Source organism: Lobosporangium transversale, assembly GCF_002105155.1.
Source record: "Lobosporangium transversale strain NRRL 3116 chromosome Unknown BCR41scaffold_27, whole genome shotgun sequence".
NCBI classification, from domain to species: domain Eukaryota; kingdom Fungi; phylum Mortierellomycota; class Mortierellomycetes; order Mortierellales; family Mortierellaceae; genus Lobosporangium; species Lobosporangium transversale.
Genome location: NW_019029005.1, coordinates 410618 through 425427, shown reverse-complemented (window position 1 = coordinate 425427; position 14810 = coordinate 410618). Strand labels below are relative to the sequence as shown.

Here is a 14810-nt window from a genome sequence, read left to right as displayed (position 1 = left end):
CTAAAATAAAAGACAGTTTTATTAGCTGAGGGCTCTCTCACTACTCACTGAACGAATTGGCTGAGGTATATTTATCTTTTGCTCAGCATAATCAATCATCTCTGAACTTGAACAAGGCTCTCTGATTCTTTTTGCACACCCTTTCTGGCGGGCAAAATAGGGTAGGGGAATTGGAACTAGGGCTCGGTTCCTCTCTCCTCTCATTTCTTTCCCTCTTCTTTTCTTTCTTTCTTTTTTTTTTTTTTCTGTGCGTTGTCTCCATTCCCTCATTTCTGTTGCATCGTCCACCTCATCACCCTCTCCCCCACCCTTTGATTTTACTGGCTGTTTTGTTAGTCCCATTCATTTGATTGTCCCTGAATTTAATTATCCGAAATTAAGTGGGAAAGCAAAAAAAATAAGCATTAAGCATTACGCCCCTCTCTTTCACAGACCTTAGTACCCAAGAAAAGAACAAAAGGAGTGAAGGATTGAACGTTGAATACAATAACATACGTGAAAAGGAAAGGACAGAAAAAACATTCAACAGTCATGCCGCTTGAAACAGCACACTTTTCTTTCATCCCTCACTTTCAACCCAGCACCAGTTCCAGCACCAGAGTCATCAACGCTCACCTTCCGACAATGTCATGGCTGCACCATCGTTACCGTCACCTTCCTCTCCATCCTCCTTCTCCTCTTCTGCAGGCAACAGTCAGAGTATAGTCAGTCCGCCTTTGACGCCCGCCTCATGGCATCCAACACCCTCTCCTATCACTAAAATATCCATAACCCCATTCGGTCTACACGGACACCCATCTTACTGGATCAACCACTCTCAAAAATGCCTCCCTCTAATTCAAGAGGTCCAACAAAGCCTTTAACACTTCTGCATCAATATCAACAGACAGGATCCTATACTCAGCATGCCATCAACAGTAGCAGCAGCATTAGTGGTAGCGCACAATCGTCCCCTCATACTCCTCAAACCCCACTTTTCCGCTCCCATCATCACATTTCATCCTTACCTTCTCCTCCTTTGTCCTCTGTGGAGCCTCCCAGTTCAGTTTTCTTCCCAAGGTCACCATCACAAGAACGATGTGAAGCCCTTGAGGCAGAGATCTCAACACTAAAGCTTCGTCTGAAGCGCTCTGAACAGTCATCGAAGCGCATGTCCCTCTTCCACCTCAACGCTGTCATCATCATTAGCCGATTTTCAGCCATCACAACCGCCACAGAGCATCATGGCCCAATATGAATCAACTCTTTCACAATTAGAGGACACTAAACGCGAGCTTGACGATGTAAGGGTGTCTCTCGCGCTCAAAGAAGAACACATTCGTCAGTTGGAGACTATCGTGCAGGATCAGGAAAGAAAGCTGGACGGGTTCTTGTCGGAGAGGGAGGCTTTGTCTTTGGAAATGAAGGAGAACTTCAAGGAGAATGCCGAGCTACAGAAAAGACTTCAGGAAACCACCGACAAAGTCGGACGTCTTCAACTAGAAAACCGCCAACTGATTGAACAGGTACAAGAGCTTCGAACTAAGACTCCAGAAGCGCAGAACACAGTCACAGACACAAATTGTCAAGTCAATAGACAGTAACTGCAGCAAGAGTTCAGAGAGCAACGATGTTCCTAAATTGGAGAAAGAAGCGAGTAAACACAGAATAGAAGTGGACAGATTACAAAATGTTGTTTTTGATGATGAGCAGCCGTCATGTCCAGGTCCAGACACAGCTCACGTTCTTCCAGCAGCAGGCTCAACGACTTCAACAACAATTGAACCAATATAAGGAAGCTGCTAATGTTGTTGTCCCAACTGACCACAGGGATAACAACAAAGCGCATGTACCACATTCTCGTCAAGGATCGACATCATCCCCAGTGAAGAATAATAACAGCATGATGATGTGTGATAGCACCTTGTCATCGCTTTTGGCCTCTGTGGCCACTGTCGCCGCTACATCTATTCTTATAATAGTAAGCGGTCAAAACCAAGCCGGCGATTCACAGTGAATGCACCCCGCAAGGATAATGAATTGACCTTGGAGCAACGCAAATGTGAATTCTTGATGGATCAAATCGCAGTCCTTCAAAGAGGGTATGATTCTCTCCGCCAGGAAAAAGTAACGTTGGAGCTTCAGCTGGATCTGATGCAACGACAACATCAATACCATCAACAACAACGTCAGAAGCGTCGAGAGTCCCAACAACAACAGCGACGCAGCAGTCAGGCCGGACAGGAACAATCTTCAGCCTTATCTAAAGCATTGGCTATCATGGTCGCCTCATCAAAGGAAACAAATCTACTTTCAGCTATCCCATCCATCCCTCTTTTGCCTACAATCTCTGCCGCAGAGCAAGAACAGGAAAAGGCTAGGATCCAACATGAGCTAGAGCAAGCTCAGATCCGAGCCCAAAAGAGGCAGAGGAAAGAGAGGTACAACGGCTGGCTGCCAAGGCAGCTGCAGAAGAAGCCGAGAGAGAGGCTATCCGGCTTCGCCGACAAAAGTCAATCCATTTGAAAGAAACTTTGGCATCCTTGGAAGCTAAGGTCGATCGGTCGGAAAGCGCTCGTGCGATCCGATTTTCGGACTCTGAGGAGCTAAAACATTTGGAACATTTGCGCCTTTTGAACGAACAACAAGAACAACAGCGACAGCAACAGCAACAGCAACAAAAGTCGTCATGGGAGGGAATTAACATTTTCCAGAATGCTGTTGCCGCGCGAGCTAGTAGAGGATTTATGTCACCATTTAAACAACACCATCGCTCGTCTTCTTCCACTCTACTTTCCTCACCTTCGCCTGCAGCGTCACCATCACCACTATCCGCGGTCACGACCCCAGCCCTTCATCAGCATCGTCAGCATCATCGCCATCACTGCATCCTTCTCATGACAAGCAGCAGCAGCGAAATAGGCCTGCAAATTATACCCGAACCACCATCTGCAAGCCAATTCTCGCTCTCGTCCAACCTATACCCTCACATTGAACAGTGCAGCTGCTGCCTTGGTTCTATCATCGAGCTCTAGTTTTGCCCTATGGTTTTTTTTTTTTTTTTTTTTTCTTAACAAGATAACAACACTCAAGTAAAAAAAAAAAAAAAAAAAAAAAAAAAATAAAGTCAAGCATAAAAAAATGGATCTTGAATCTTTGTACATATCGCCAATTTCATTTGGTCATGATACCTTATATTTTTAATGTAAAAACGATGATTGAATTGTTCTGGTGGCATTTCACTGCGTGACGGACTTGCAACAATACTCGCAACAAGCGAGCCAATTGGCTGCCAATACACTCGAAAGTATTCAAAAAATATAAGGTATATGACAAATGAAACGGGCTATATATACATTATTTATTCATTGAAGTATAAATAAACTTTTTTTTTTTTTTTTTTTTTTTTTTTGCTTGATGCCGTGAATAAGAAGAAATGAATGAGTGTGTTTTACAGGTCAAACATGCAATTATTAGAGAATGGGTGCATATCCCATGTTTTGTAAACTTTCTGAATATTCATTTATTAGCGCCAATATTAAATCTTTAAAGACAAAGAGCAATCCATACAGTAAACGAGCCTAATCAGCTGCATGTATTATCAACCATAGTAAACTACCTACAACTGTGACCCTTCTTACAATCTTAAAAGAATGGGCCTTTGCGTTGGACTAATTTTCGTAGGTTTTCCCATGGGAACATCGTCCGAATCTCGTGGAGGAGTTGAAGGTAAACATATTTCATCCAAATATGCCTGCCAAAACAAAAAACAAAAAATTAAGACGTTGCTCATGATTATGATAACAAAGTATAGGGAATTGGGAGCTTACCTTCAAACTCTCAAGCAGCTCCAAACATTGCAAAATCCTACCAAAATTATGTCGGTCCAAGGTAAATAACTTGTTCCTATGGCTGACCAATGATACAGCCCTTCCTTGTACTCCATGGCATATACTGTAGCTGGTGACTGTGATTTCAAAGTTCCACAAAGGTTAGTACCGAAGGCGAACATTAATGAGTACAAAGGAAAAGAAATAAAATAAAATAAAATAAAAAGAAAAAGAAAAGGATCATTACCAAATAATTGAATCACCGTCATCTTAGCTATGCCCCGAAGATTATGTAGGTATCATCTACCTCATCTTTACAGAGGTTAGCTATCTTCCACAGATCTTCAATATACTTCCTGCCGGAAGATACCTCTCTTGGACATTTGATCTCCACGACACACACTTTGGCATGCCATTTTCGAAGATAACCATCAGGCTTAAAGCCATCTATCCTTCTAGCCTGTGAGCCTTCATTGATTTCGTTTGCCCATCCGAATTCATAATCAGAGTCTCGAGGGAACAAATGTAGTATGGGCAAAAGTATCTTCATATTCTTCATTTGATGGCAGCCTCTTCTTAACGAGCCTTGCAACCCTATGATTGCACATGTGAGTATCAAAGGTTGTGATAAGAATAAGATGCATTATGAATAACTTTGAAAATTTGATAAAGCAACTTACAGATTTTGATAGAGCAACATGATAAATGCGCAAGCAGAGTCATTAAATAGCTGGGCTGTCACTCGACCAGTCCTCGAGAGTTCACGGGACAACTCCAAGCAAAGCATGACTTGGGACTGAGGTAAGTCAACTTGTCCTGCTGCACATCCATTCTTAATCAAGGAAAAACGTTTCGTTGCTCATTCCTGGGAGTGCACGCGATGGCAAATCGAGTATATAGTTTACAGCCCTAAACTGAGTCAAGAAACAATAACAATGACAAGGAGGAACAAGACGAAAAGTAAAAAATGAGACAATTATCTAAGTAACACGCCAAGAGTCCTCATGAATAAAAAAAACGAGACACTTACAAAAAGAGGTGTAAATTATCCATTGTTGCCTTGATTTCTTTCTTGTTCACGAGCTTGGCTGCTGAACATTGTAGTTTGTGAAAAAGTGCAGCAACGTCAAGTGACCCAACCAGGTATGGTATTAAACTTTAAGCATTGCCCTTGACGGGTTTTTTTATTGCACATTCCTATTTCAAATTACATCTAGTTTATAGTATATTATATTTGTAGAATATAAAATAACAAATACATACGCGTAATAGTGGCATCAATACAAGTAACCCTATCCAATCATAAATCGGACCGTCTACGGAACCAAGCCCGTTTCTACAACAACTTGTCCAATTCTGAGTTCTATCATATAGTGTAGATGAAAACATAGATGTATATATATATTATAATACATGTATATATTAAAGGCAGCTCATCTAAGCCTCAGCCTCAGCCTCCGCCACAGTCTTGGTTGGAAATGTTTACGTATAGGAATTTAAGAATGCTTGTTTTATTTTCGCGCATCATGAGGATATTCGAGAAAACATTCCTTCCTAGTGAGCACTCGCGTTTTTTTTTTTTTTTTTTTTTTTTTTTTCATGCATCGAAAAACGTGTTTTTGTTTTTGTACCACCATCCTTCTTACATGACGTGCAACAAAATATACGTTTGAATAATATTGAACTCGTCTACGTATAACATAAATATATATACATAATAGTTCCTACCCATTTAAGGCATAGTTGACAAAAAGAATTGGGGAAGGAGGAAGGTAAGAAGGGACCAAAGGGAGGCGAAGGCGGGATGGGAGAGTATAAGAGCGGGAGGACGTTAAGAGCTACATGGATCTAGTTTTTTCAAAAGGATTTTAATTTTAATTTTAGTTTTATTATTATATATATTTATTATAAAAATATACTCTTCTTTTTTTCTTTTTCAAAATCATATTAAAGAATGCTAGAGGAGACTTCCACCTTCAAACCTCATGAAACCCCGCCTTTCTGCTTAGCACCGAGACATGTATAAAATGAATGCCAAAAGCTCGCACCTTTAAAAAGGCGCCCTGTGCGATATGGGATCTGATACCTGATACCTAGAAACTTTAAAAATAATAATCATATTAAACATTATATAAATATATATATTATATATAGTATACATCTTCAAATAATAGCATATAGTTTATAAACATGAAAAGACTTTGGAAAGTTGCCCGTTGCGCAGTATCATCGCATTTGTTAAATATATATATATATATATATTATATTTATACATGTATAAAGACAAGGGAGAAGATGGAAGCAGGGTTTTGCTTTTTTAGACACTATGGGAAGAGATGATTATATATAATAGAGGTATGAGAGAAAAGGAGCATGTCATTCTTTACTCTCTGTCTTTGTCTCAAAAAAAAAAAAAAAAAAAAAAAACGTGGCGACTCTAATATGTTTACTTTGTACTCCGGAAGGAGAAGGTTTTTTTTTTTTTTTTTTTTTTTTTTTTTTTTAAACATGGTAAACAAACAAATAAAAAACAACCATCTGCCCTTTTCCTTCGCGCTTTTTTTTTTTTTTTTTTTTTTTTTTTTCCCGTATCTTCTCATTACGACCAATATCCTCCTAACTCGTATATTATACATATATAATATTTCATAGCAGAAATAGGTAAACAAATAAATAGAAATTTGTCGCGTTCAAGCACTTTTTTTTTTTTTTTTTTTTTTTTGGAATAACCAAGAAGTTATCAAATCAATGTCCGAGTTGAACAGTAATAAAAAGATGACAGGTTATTGAAGAATACTCAATAATATATATATTGTATATATAATACATATATATAGAATACCATAGCAATAAGTGTTTACTTTTTGCATACAAGCTGTAAAAAAAAAAAAAAAAAAAAAAAAAAGAATTAGCAATCAGCAAAGCATGCCTTGTCCAGTCGATGATAGGGATGGAAATTATCCGATTAACTCATTGGATATACTTTAATCTTTCTGCTGTATGTATTCCAGAGATCATTGGTAATATATATATATAAAATAAAACCATGGCGATGGTGAGCACTTTTGTGAGGAAAGAGACAAGGCGGTCCCTGGGAGCTTGAGCCAAAAAAAATAAAATAAAATAAAATAAAATAAAAAATAAAACATTGCTTGAGCTAAGCTGGCTTTCAAAAAAAAAAAAAAATACGATCAAGGGAAAGGAGTGTCTTACTGGTAATCTGCACAATGGCCAACTTCTGTCTTGATTTTACATCTTGTCCGATTACATCGTCTATTCTCAATCATACTTGACTAAAAAAAAAAAAAAAAAAAAAAAAAAAAAAGATGTCAAAGCGGTATTGATCAGTTCTGTTGATTGTATAATAGTATATATACATGTTACTCCAAGTCTCAAAACCTGGCCAAAGATCAATCCATGCTATGGACTCGACTTTCTGACGAAGTAGATGTCATTCATCTAACCATAATTTGAGCTTATATTTTTAATTATTTTAATTTATTTACTTTATCTTTTTATTTATATGAATATTAAATATTACATATACGTGAATAAAAATAAAAGTGATTGAAAGCGAAATAAAGACATCACATAAGAGTTCAAGCAGAGGAGCACCCGAATGGAGATGACATAAGACAAAATAAAGAAAAAAGAAAAAGAAAAGAAGCTAACGACGAACGATGGAGATTATGGTTGGTAATTGATGACGATGATGTTGATGGCTCTCTGATATGAATATGATCTTAATTTACCAATAAAACAACAGAAAACTGTAAAAAAAAAAAAAAAAAAAAAAAATGAAGATGATTGAGTTGACGCCTAAGCAAGTATATATATATATATATATATATATGCATATGATAGCCAGTTTAATAGTCAAGAGTGGCTATTCAATAGCGCCTTCTCTCAAAATATTGTTGAAAGATGTGGAGGCCATGCCTTTTTACATCTGTATATTTTATACTATCACCATCAGTTCCCTAAATATTAACTCTCCTAATACAACTCATAATGCTTTAGCTGCTCCAATATGTCAAAAAAATAAAAAATAAAAAATAAAAATAAATATAAAAACAAAATCAAAATCAAAATCAAATAACGTTAATTGACATATAGGATGGCGCGTTCGCTGTATTTTAGTATTGAGGATATTTGATGGTTGTTGATCTGGTTTGTTAAGGTAATGAGATGGAGAGCGAGGCATAGAAAGAGGTGAAAGAGCAATGAAGGAAAAAATGGGCAAACAGCAATTGGATTAGAATCAAAATGGAGAAGGATGATTGATGAATAAGCACAGGAAGTAATCCAATCATTATCCAGTGCCATGAACAAGTCAATATAATCTTACGTATATTTTAAAAGATATTATATAAATATACTATACAGTTGATATTAAACATAGTTTATTACACCGCATATACCACCTTGATCGATCAGACCTTGTTTTTGTTGTCTCGGGCGTTGCCCAGTCTAAAAAAGGACCGTAATAAAGCCAAGATGAAAGAAGAAATAAAGGAGAGGTCAATGTGTACATGAGCTATATATTTAGTCCGACTTTTGATGGGATGTTCTTCAAGTCTAAGCACGCGATTAGCATAAACGCCTTGTCTCTGAGACGAAGTGTTTCCGTTTTACTTGTTTAAAAAAAAAAAGAAAAAAAAAAAAAAAGGAAAGAATTATTGCGTTAGCAGGTTTTACTACGCGCTTAAAAAAAAGGAATTCTCATTCTTACCTTCTTTTTTTTAATCAACGCGTATCATCGCTTTATATTCAGAAATCGCTGTGGATTAGCGTCATGTGTAAATCTCTGAGTACGGCTTATGGTCATGATCATGATCATGGATTTATAATTATTTTTATTCTTTTAAGTAAAAAATAAAAATAAAAAATAAAATAAAGACGATAGGATTTACCAGTGAAGACTTGATCAAGAGCATGAGCATGGGTATGAGCAAGAGCATGGGCATGAGTATATTGAGTATGAATGGAGATGAATATTCGAATGTCTTTACAAGAACATGCTGTCTATATTATATTTAAAGAAGTATTAACTTTTAATTTTAAATTACATTTTTATATAAATACTAATGATAAAACATGACAACAACAACTACTGTATATACAAGGCTGAGAGAAAAGTGGCTCTTTTTTTTTTTTTTTTTTTTTTTTTTTTTTGAACGGACCAAGCTTTTATAATCTTCATGTAGAAAGCACAATAACCCATCTGGGCTCGGATGCATGCATCTGCATAGAGCTATGAAGGAGCAATGGGTGAGAACTGTAATATTTTTTTGAGACCACTGTGATGAGAATTCAATTTTGACCTTTTGCTTCAAAGATTAATGTCTGAAATGAATAATTCGCATGTCAATGTCTATACACTTCTATCATGATCACCTTTTATTCACTAATCATTCACTAATCATTTAAACAGGACAATAAGTATATGTAATACATGTTTTTTGAAAGAGAAAGAAAAAGGAAAAAGCATCTCACGAACAGTAATCTCATCATTTGATCAAGTAACGCCTTTGTCTGTTTATTTTTGCCTTGAATTTTGTGTCATGGTCCATTTGACCACGTTTTGTTTATTTCAAAACGTTGTTGCCTTTAGTGAGGAAAGATTGAGATACAAAGGGCTCTATACTAAAGGTTGCTGTTGTACATGTTTTTTTTTTTTTTTTTTTTTTGGGGGAAGAGGGGAGGAGGGATGTTGATCCTTATTAATCTTGAAGATCTGTCTGGAAACACAACTTCCAAAAAAAAAAAAAAAAAAAAAAAAAAAAGAAAAAAAAAGAATTTGGACATGGACAACTTCCCGACCCCATGTATGCACAGGATTGTATCACAGTGAGCATTGCACGTCATGCCACAGGTGAAGATGTATACACCTTCTGTATCCGTTGTGTAGTCCTCTGCGTGTATATTTTTATATATAAAAATACTGCAGACATTGTCCCCCTGTATATTTCGTATTCATTATTATATTACAAATGTTATTATATATTTTATCCTTCTCTCGCCTCTTTCCCATGTCTTCCTCTCCTTTCTACCCCTTTGGACAGAATCGATCAAGCGGTAAAGAAAGTCGTGCCCCTTCTTCCTCCCCCCCCCTTTTTTTTTTATTATTATTATTATTACCACTATTATTTATTCTTTTCAGGAACATGACGAAGATCGTCTCTTTTGTTAGACTAGGAGTGATCTGGATGTGTATGGAAATGCTTTTTACCGTGCCGAGAGCAGCGCACAACCTTGTAATTCATCATTCCTCATGCAGTCAAACAGAAAAAAAAAAAAAAAAAAAAAAAAAAAAAAGTTGATGTCCTCGTGGCTCAAGCGAGCTGCATATTGTGCGCCTGCGTGCGTCTGTGTTTTTGTTGATTTGACAAACAAAACAATTGCACTCAAATAAACATAAACAAAAAAAAGTTTTTTTACGGACTATTCCTCAAAACGGAATGCAAAAATAAATATATAATTCAACGGTAAAAATTCTAAACGAGAATAAACAAAGAGGAAGTTGGAGTCGTGCAGGGAATCTATGCAGCATCGATGTACGTTGACCACACTGGCTGAAGAAAAGAAGACATGCCTATCCAGTGGTTTGCTGGGAGAGAAAGAAAGGAAGAGAGAGACAGAGAGAGAAAGAGAGAAAGAGAATAAAAAAAAAGTTTTTCATCCGTGTATGTATAGAGTTCTGGCTCTCTTGTGGTGTATGTATTAAATACCCACCATCTGTGCAAACCCAACCAATTCTAATATATAAATATAGTATAAATGAATTGATCCGCTATATTATCCTTTCACAAATATTATCCTTCCACTCAGTTGTTTCGTCTTATTCCAGAGGTTGTACCTGAAAGAGTCTCGATTCAATGACTCTTCCGATCAACATGCTGTTTGTACACAAATCTCGATTCTAATACAAAAATAATCTCGATCCTAATACAATCAAAAATACAAAAGAGGTTTCAGCAAATCCCGCCTCTTTTATTTGCCATGAAATACAAAGAGAACCCTTGCTTCTTTTTTTTTTTTTTTTTTTTTTTATTGTTCGCGGACAACAAAAAAGAACAAAAAGAAAACCTTGCAAATGGGATTGGCATCCATGCACACAAATGAATGGATCTATAATAGCCTACATGTAATAGCTTTTGTGTATACCCTCAAGGAATCATACTAAAAAAAAAAAAAAAAAAAAGAACATGGAAAGCAATAGAATAAGTGCCTCGATTGTATTATATAATACACAGGATGTTATAATGCGCACGCAACTCCTACAGCGCAAAACAAATCAAGCAAGAAGAGCAAAGGAGCAGACGGATCAATCGTGGAAAACACTATTTTTCTATTATACATGTATTATTCACTTCATCCGACTCACTTTGGTTCTTTTCCTGCTCAACTCTATCACAGTCGTTTGTATATATAAACTTGTTTATTATTATTTTTTTTACCAGCAGAAACACACACAAACAAATCTTCAAGGATTGAGTCAAAGTAGGATCTTATTTTACATCTACACTTTGCTCTTTCTCTTTTCTTCCTCCCCATTCCGTTTTCTCTCTTTCTCTCTCTTTCTCTTCTCTTTACACTTGGTTTCTGTTGTCCTCGTCTTCGTGTCTCTCTGATCGCTCTGTTGGTCATTCCATTAGACCCTGCTTGTCACACCTCATTCATTTCACACTCCATCACTGTTTTATTCATTCCTTCACACCTTCATTCCTTCACTCCATTCCTTTATTCCTTTACTTCACTTCACTTCACTCTGTTTCATTTATTTCTTTTCTAAAACTGTATAGTTCCTCATTGTCCCCATTTTCTTCCCTTGTTCTTCTCTCTTTCTCTTCTTCCTTTTGAACCGAGTGTCTGCAACAGTCTCTTTTTATATTTTATTATTATTATTGTTTTTTTCCCCACTTTTTTTTTTTTTTTTTTTTTTTTTTCCTCCCTGTGTTGCCAATTGCCCGTGCGCACAGGAAGCATTCGAGTCCACGACCCTTTCTTTGTACCTGGTTCCACCATCACCTCCTTTTTTTTTGACCCTTAAATTTATTACTTCTTCTTGACCCTGTTCTCCAATCTTTTGTCGAACATCATCCTTCCCATTTTCATCTGCGCCTTTTACTTGTAACACCTGACAATAAAAAATATCACTAATACCGAATAACAATAACGATCAAGATCACGACAACAATACCAGCACCAGTACCAACACCAGTACCAACAACAATAACCCCTATTGATTACTTGTAACGCCAATGGATATCCGCAGCATGCTTAATTCCGGGCCTGAGGCTCAGCAAAAGTTCAAGCAAGAGCAGGAAAGGGAACAGGAACGTTTACAGCGTCACCCTTCTTCTTCGCATAGCCAAGGTAGCCGCAAGAACCGCAACAACAATCAGGAAGATATGGATCTTGATATGGATACAGATATGGACGATAATGCAGAGGAGGACAATGAACTGGATGATGATGAGGGTGAAGGTGGAAGGAGAGTGGTAGCTCTTCAGAGGCAGAGGGCACAGTCTCAGAACGACCTTATGAATGCGTCTGGGAGGATTGTACAAAGTCATTCTCACGTCGATCAGATCTGGCAAGACATCGCAGGATCCATACTGGCGAAAGGTATATACATATTTTTATTTTCACATAAAACGGATCGAAAGTTCTGCTTGTTCTTGAGCTTCTTCACCTCACAGATGCAAGAAAAAAAAAAAGGATTGCGAGTGAGTTTCTTCATGTCTCGATTAAAAGATTACTCATCCAGCGATTACTATTATTTTTATAATTTAATATTTATTCAAGACCTTACCAATGCGACTGGGCTGGTTGTGGAAAACAATTTATTCAGCGGTCAGCACTCACGGTTCATTACCGTACTCACACTGGAGAAAGGCCTCACGTATGCGAGTATGAGTCGTGTCAAAAATCATTCAGTGATGTAAGTACCATGTCTATGCCTCTACCAATAATTTTAACAATCAAATGAGCATCAGAAGTTAATAAATTAGTTATTTTATTTTATTTTATTTTACTATGTTTTATTTTACTTTAGTCTTCATCTTTTGGCTCGTCATCGCAGAACACATACTGGAAAGAGACCTTATGTGTGTGATCACCCAGGTTGTGGTAAGACCTTTACCAGACGTACAACTCTCACTCGGCATCAAAAGGGCCATGAGCCAGATATCAGAAGCTTTATTAGGTAAAAGCACCTCTTTATGCTTCTGCACAGAATGCATATCACTTCAAACATATTTTAATTATTATTATTATTATTATTATTGTATTATTATATTATTATTATTATTATTTTTTTTATGGCTTCACACAACAGTGAGAACAGGGAACAGCTTGCTGCTGCAGGCGTCCTCGATTCGCTGAGCTATGGTCCAAAGCGCCCCATCCCTCCGAACCGTCCTCATTTGCAAAGGTCCCAGTCCCACTCGGTTGCACATTCCTCACCACCGTCGCCTAGTCCTCATGGTCGGCCATATGGTTCTGGATTCCTTCCATCTCTGAACCACGATCGGTATGGGACCTCGCCACTTGGATCCAAGTCACTAGGACCATCATCGGGATCCAAGTTCTTTGGCACAAGTTCGCCCAGCTCCTTCCAGAGACCTTCTCCACCAGCGCTCTCCAACAGCGGGGGTCATTCATCTTCATATCAAGGCGAGAGTAGTCTCCCGCGTCATCTGCAACACTCTAGCTCTAGCAGCAACCTTTCCGTAGCTCCTCGGCTCATTACCATGATCATGGTCATCATGGATATTCCCAGAGTAGCGGTTCACAGCACTTGCAACAGCACTATCGTCATCATTCGGAACATGGCGGACACCATCATCACTCTTCTCAGCACGAATTGTCCTCATCGTTCCTTCTCACTTCCACATGCAAACTTCACAATCAAGATCTGGAGGCCGATGGGAACAGCCTCCCAGTCATCGTAGCCAAGGCCATCATACCAGCAGCGTGAGCCCCAAGTCGGAGCCTATCGATACTACAATGTCCTCATCCCTACCATCTCTGCCATCTTGAGCTCCAGTTACTCTTCGCCACGTGCTGGCAGTGGAGGGCAGCTGCATTGTCTTACGCCTACCACAACAGCAGCAGCCACAATGTCACACCTCCACGCCCGCAATCTCCTTCACACTCACAGACGCTCTCTCACCGCCATCAGCCCCAACATTCACAAGATTTTTCTGGCCGTTCGCCCTTGTCGACGACCACACACAAGTTCTCACCAGGGTTATGATGTTCCTGGTGACATCGTGACCAAGGTGCCCATGGTCGCGATCAAGGTTCTGGATATGGACATGTATCTCATTCTCATTCGCACTCGCACTCGCGTTCAGGTGCTGGAAGTCCTGATTCTTATTCTCAATCATTCCCCAGCTATTCATCTATGCACCCACACCAGCATCAACAGCACCATTTCCCTTCCTCGCCTCACCCTCAGTCACCTCGCCCTCAGTCGCCACATTTGGGTCACCACCATTACTCCTCTTCGCCCTCATCATCTTATCTCTCCTCTCATCCTTCTGGACCCAATAGTAGCCATCATCATCATGGATCATCGTATTATAATCAATCATCATCGGCGACATCTTCGCACCACCATCCTCAACAGCAACAACAGCATCCTTTGCATCAAGGTTCTCCTGCCCCAATGGAAGAACGTCGTTTCCATTCAGCCCCCATTCCTGTACGACATCGTTCATAAATAAACAAGCAAATCGAATAGATCATTATAGACCTTTATATAGACTTTTTTTCTTTTTCTTTTTCTTTTTCTTTTTTTTTTTTTTTAATTGTACAAACACCTAATGTAGAGACGAGTAAAGTAATAATAAATATATATATAAAAAGAACGAGAAATATATATGATGTGGTGGGAGTGCCGTCATGGATAATAAAGATGGCCAGGCACAGATTTACAGATTCTACGAATTCTATTTTGGGTACAAGAGTACAAGTGTACAAGCTACAAGG

General features: G+C 38.2%; 3 protein-coding genes across 3 annotated transcripts; all 3 read left to right on the top strand.

Moving 5' to 3' along the window:
• Positions 1 to 581: 581 nt before the first annotated feature.
• Positions 582 to 3022, top strand: BCR41DRAFT_356889 (hypothetical protein; the record flags this gene model as incomplete). Its single annotated transcript, XM_022024749.1, has 8 exons — positions 582 to 704; positions 887 to 1174; positions 1200 to 1283; positions 1326 to 1563; positions 1810 to 1864; positions 2378 to 2420; positions 2442 to 2816; positions 2979 to 3022. Coding segments are annotated over 8 exons (1242 nt in total), but the record flags the coding sequence as incomplete, so codon positions are not given.
• A 9323-nt stretch (positions 3023 to 12345) lies between these two features.
• Positions 12346 to 13024, top strand: BCR41DRAFT_308206 (hypothetical protein; the record flags this gene model as incomplete). The annotated part of the gene is made up of 3 exons (XM_022020900.1): positions 12346 to 12440; positions 12621 to 12767; positions 12871 to 13024. Coding segments are annotated over 3 exons (396 nt in total), but the record flags the coding sequence as incomplete, so codon positions are not given.
• Positions 13025 to 13813: 789 nt separating this feature from the next.
• Positions 13814 to 14642, top strand: BCR41DRAFT_109273 (hypothetical protein). The gene has a single exon (XM_022019369.1). The coding sequence runs from the start codon at positions 13937 to 13939 to the stop codon at positions 14543 to 14545; it is 609 nt and encodes a 202-aa protein (XP_021879854.1). The 5' UTR covers positions 13814 to 13936; the 3' UTR covers positions 14546 to 14642.
• Positions 14643 to 14810: the final 168 nt, after the last annotated feature.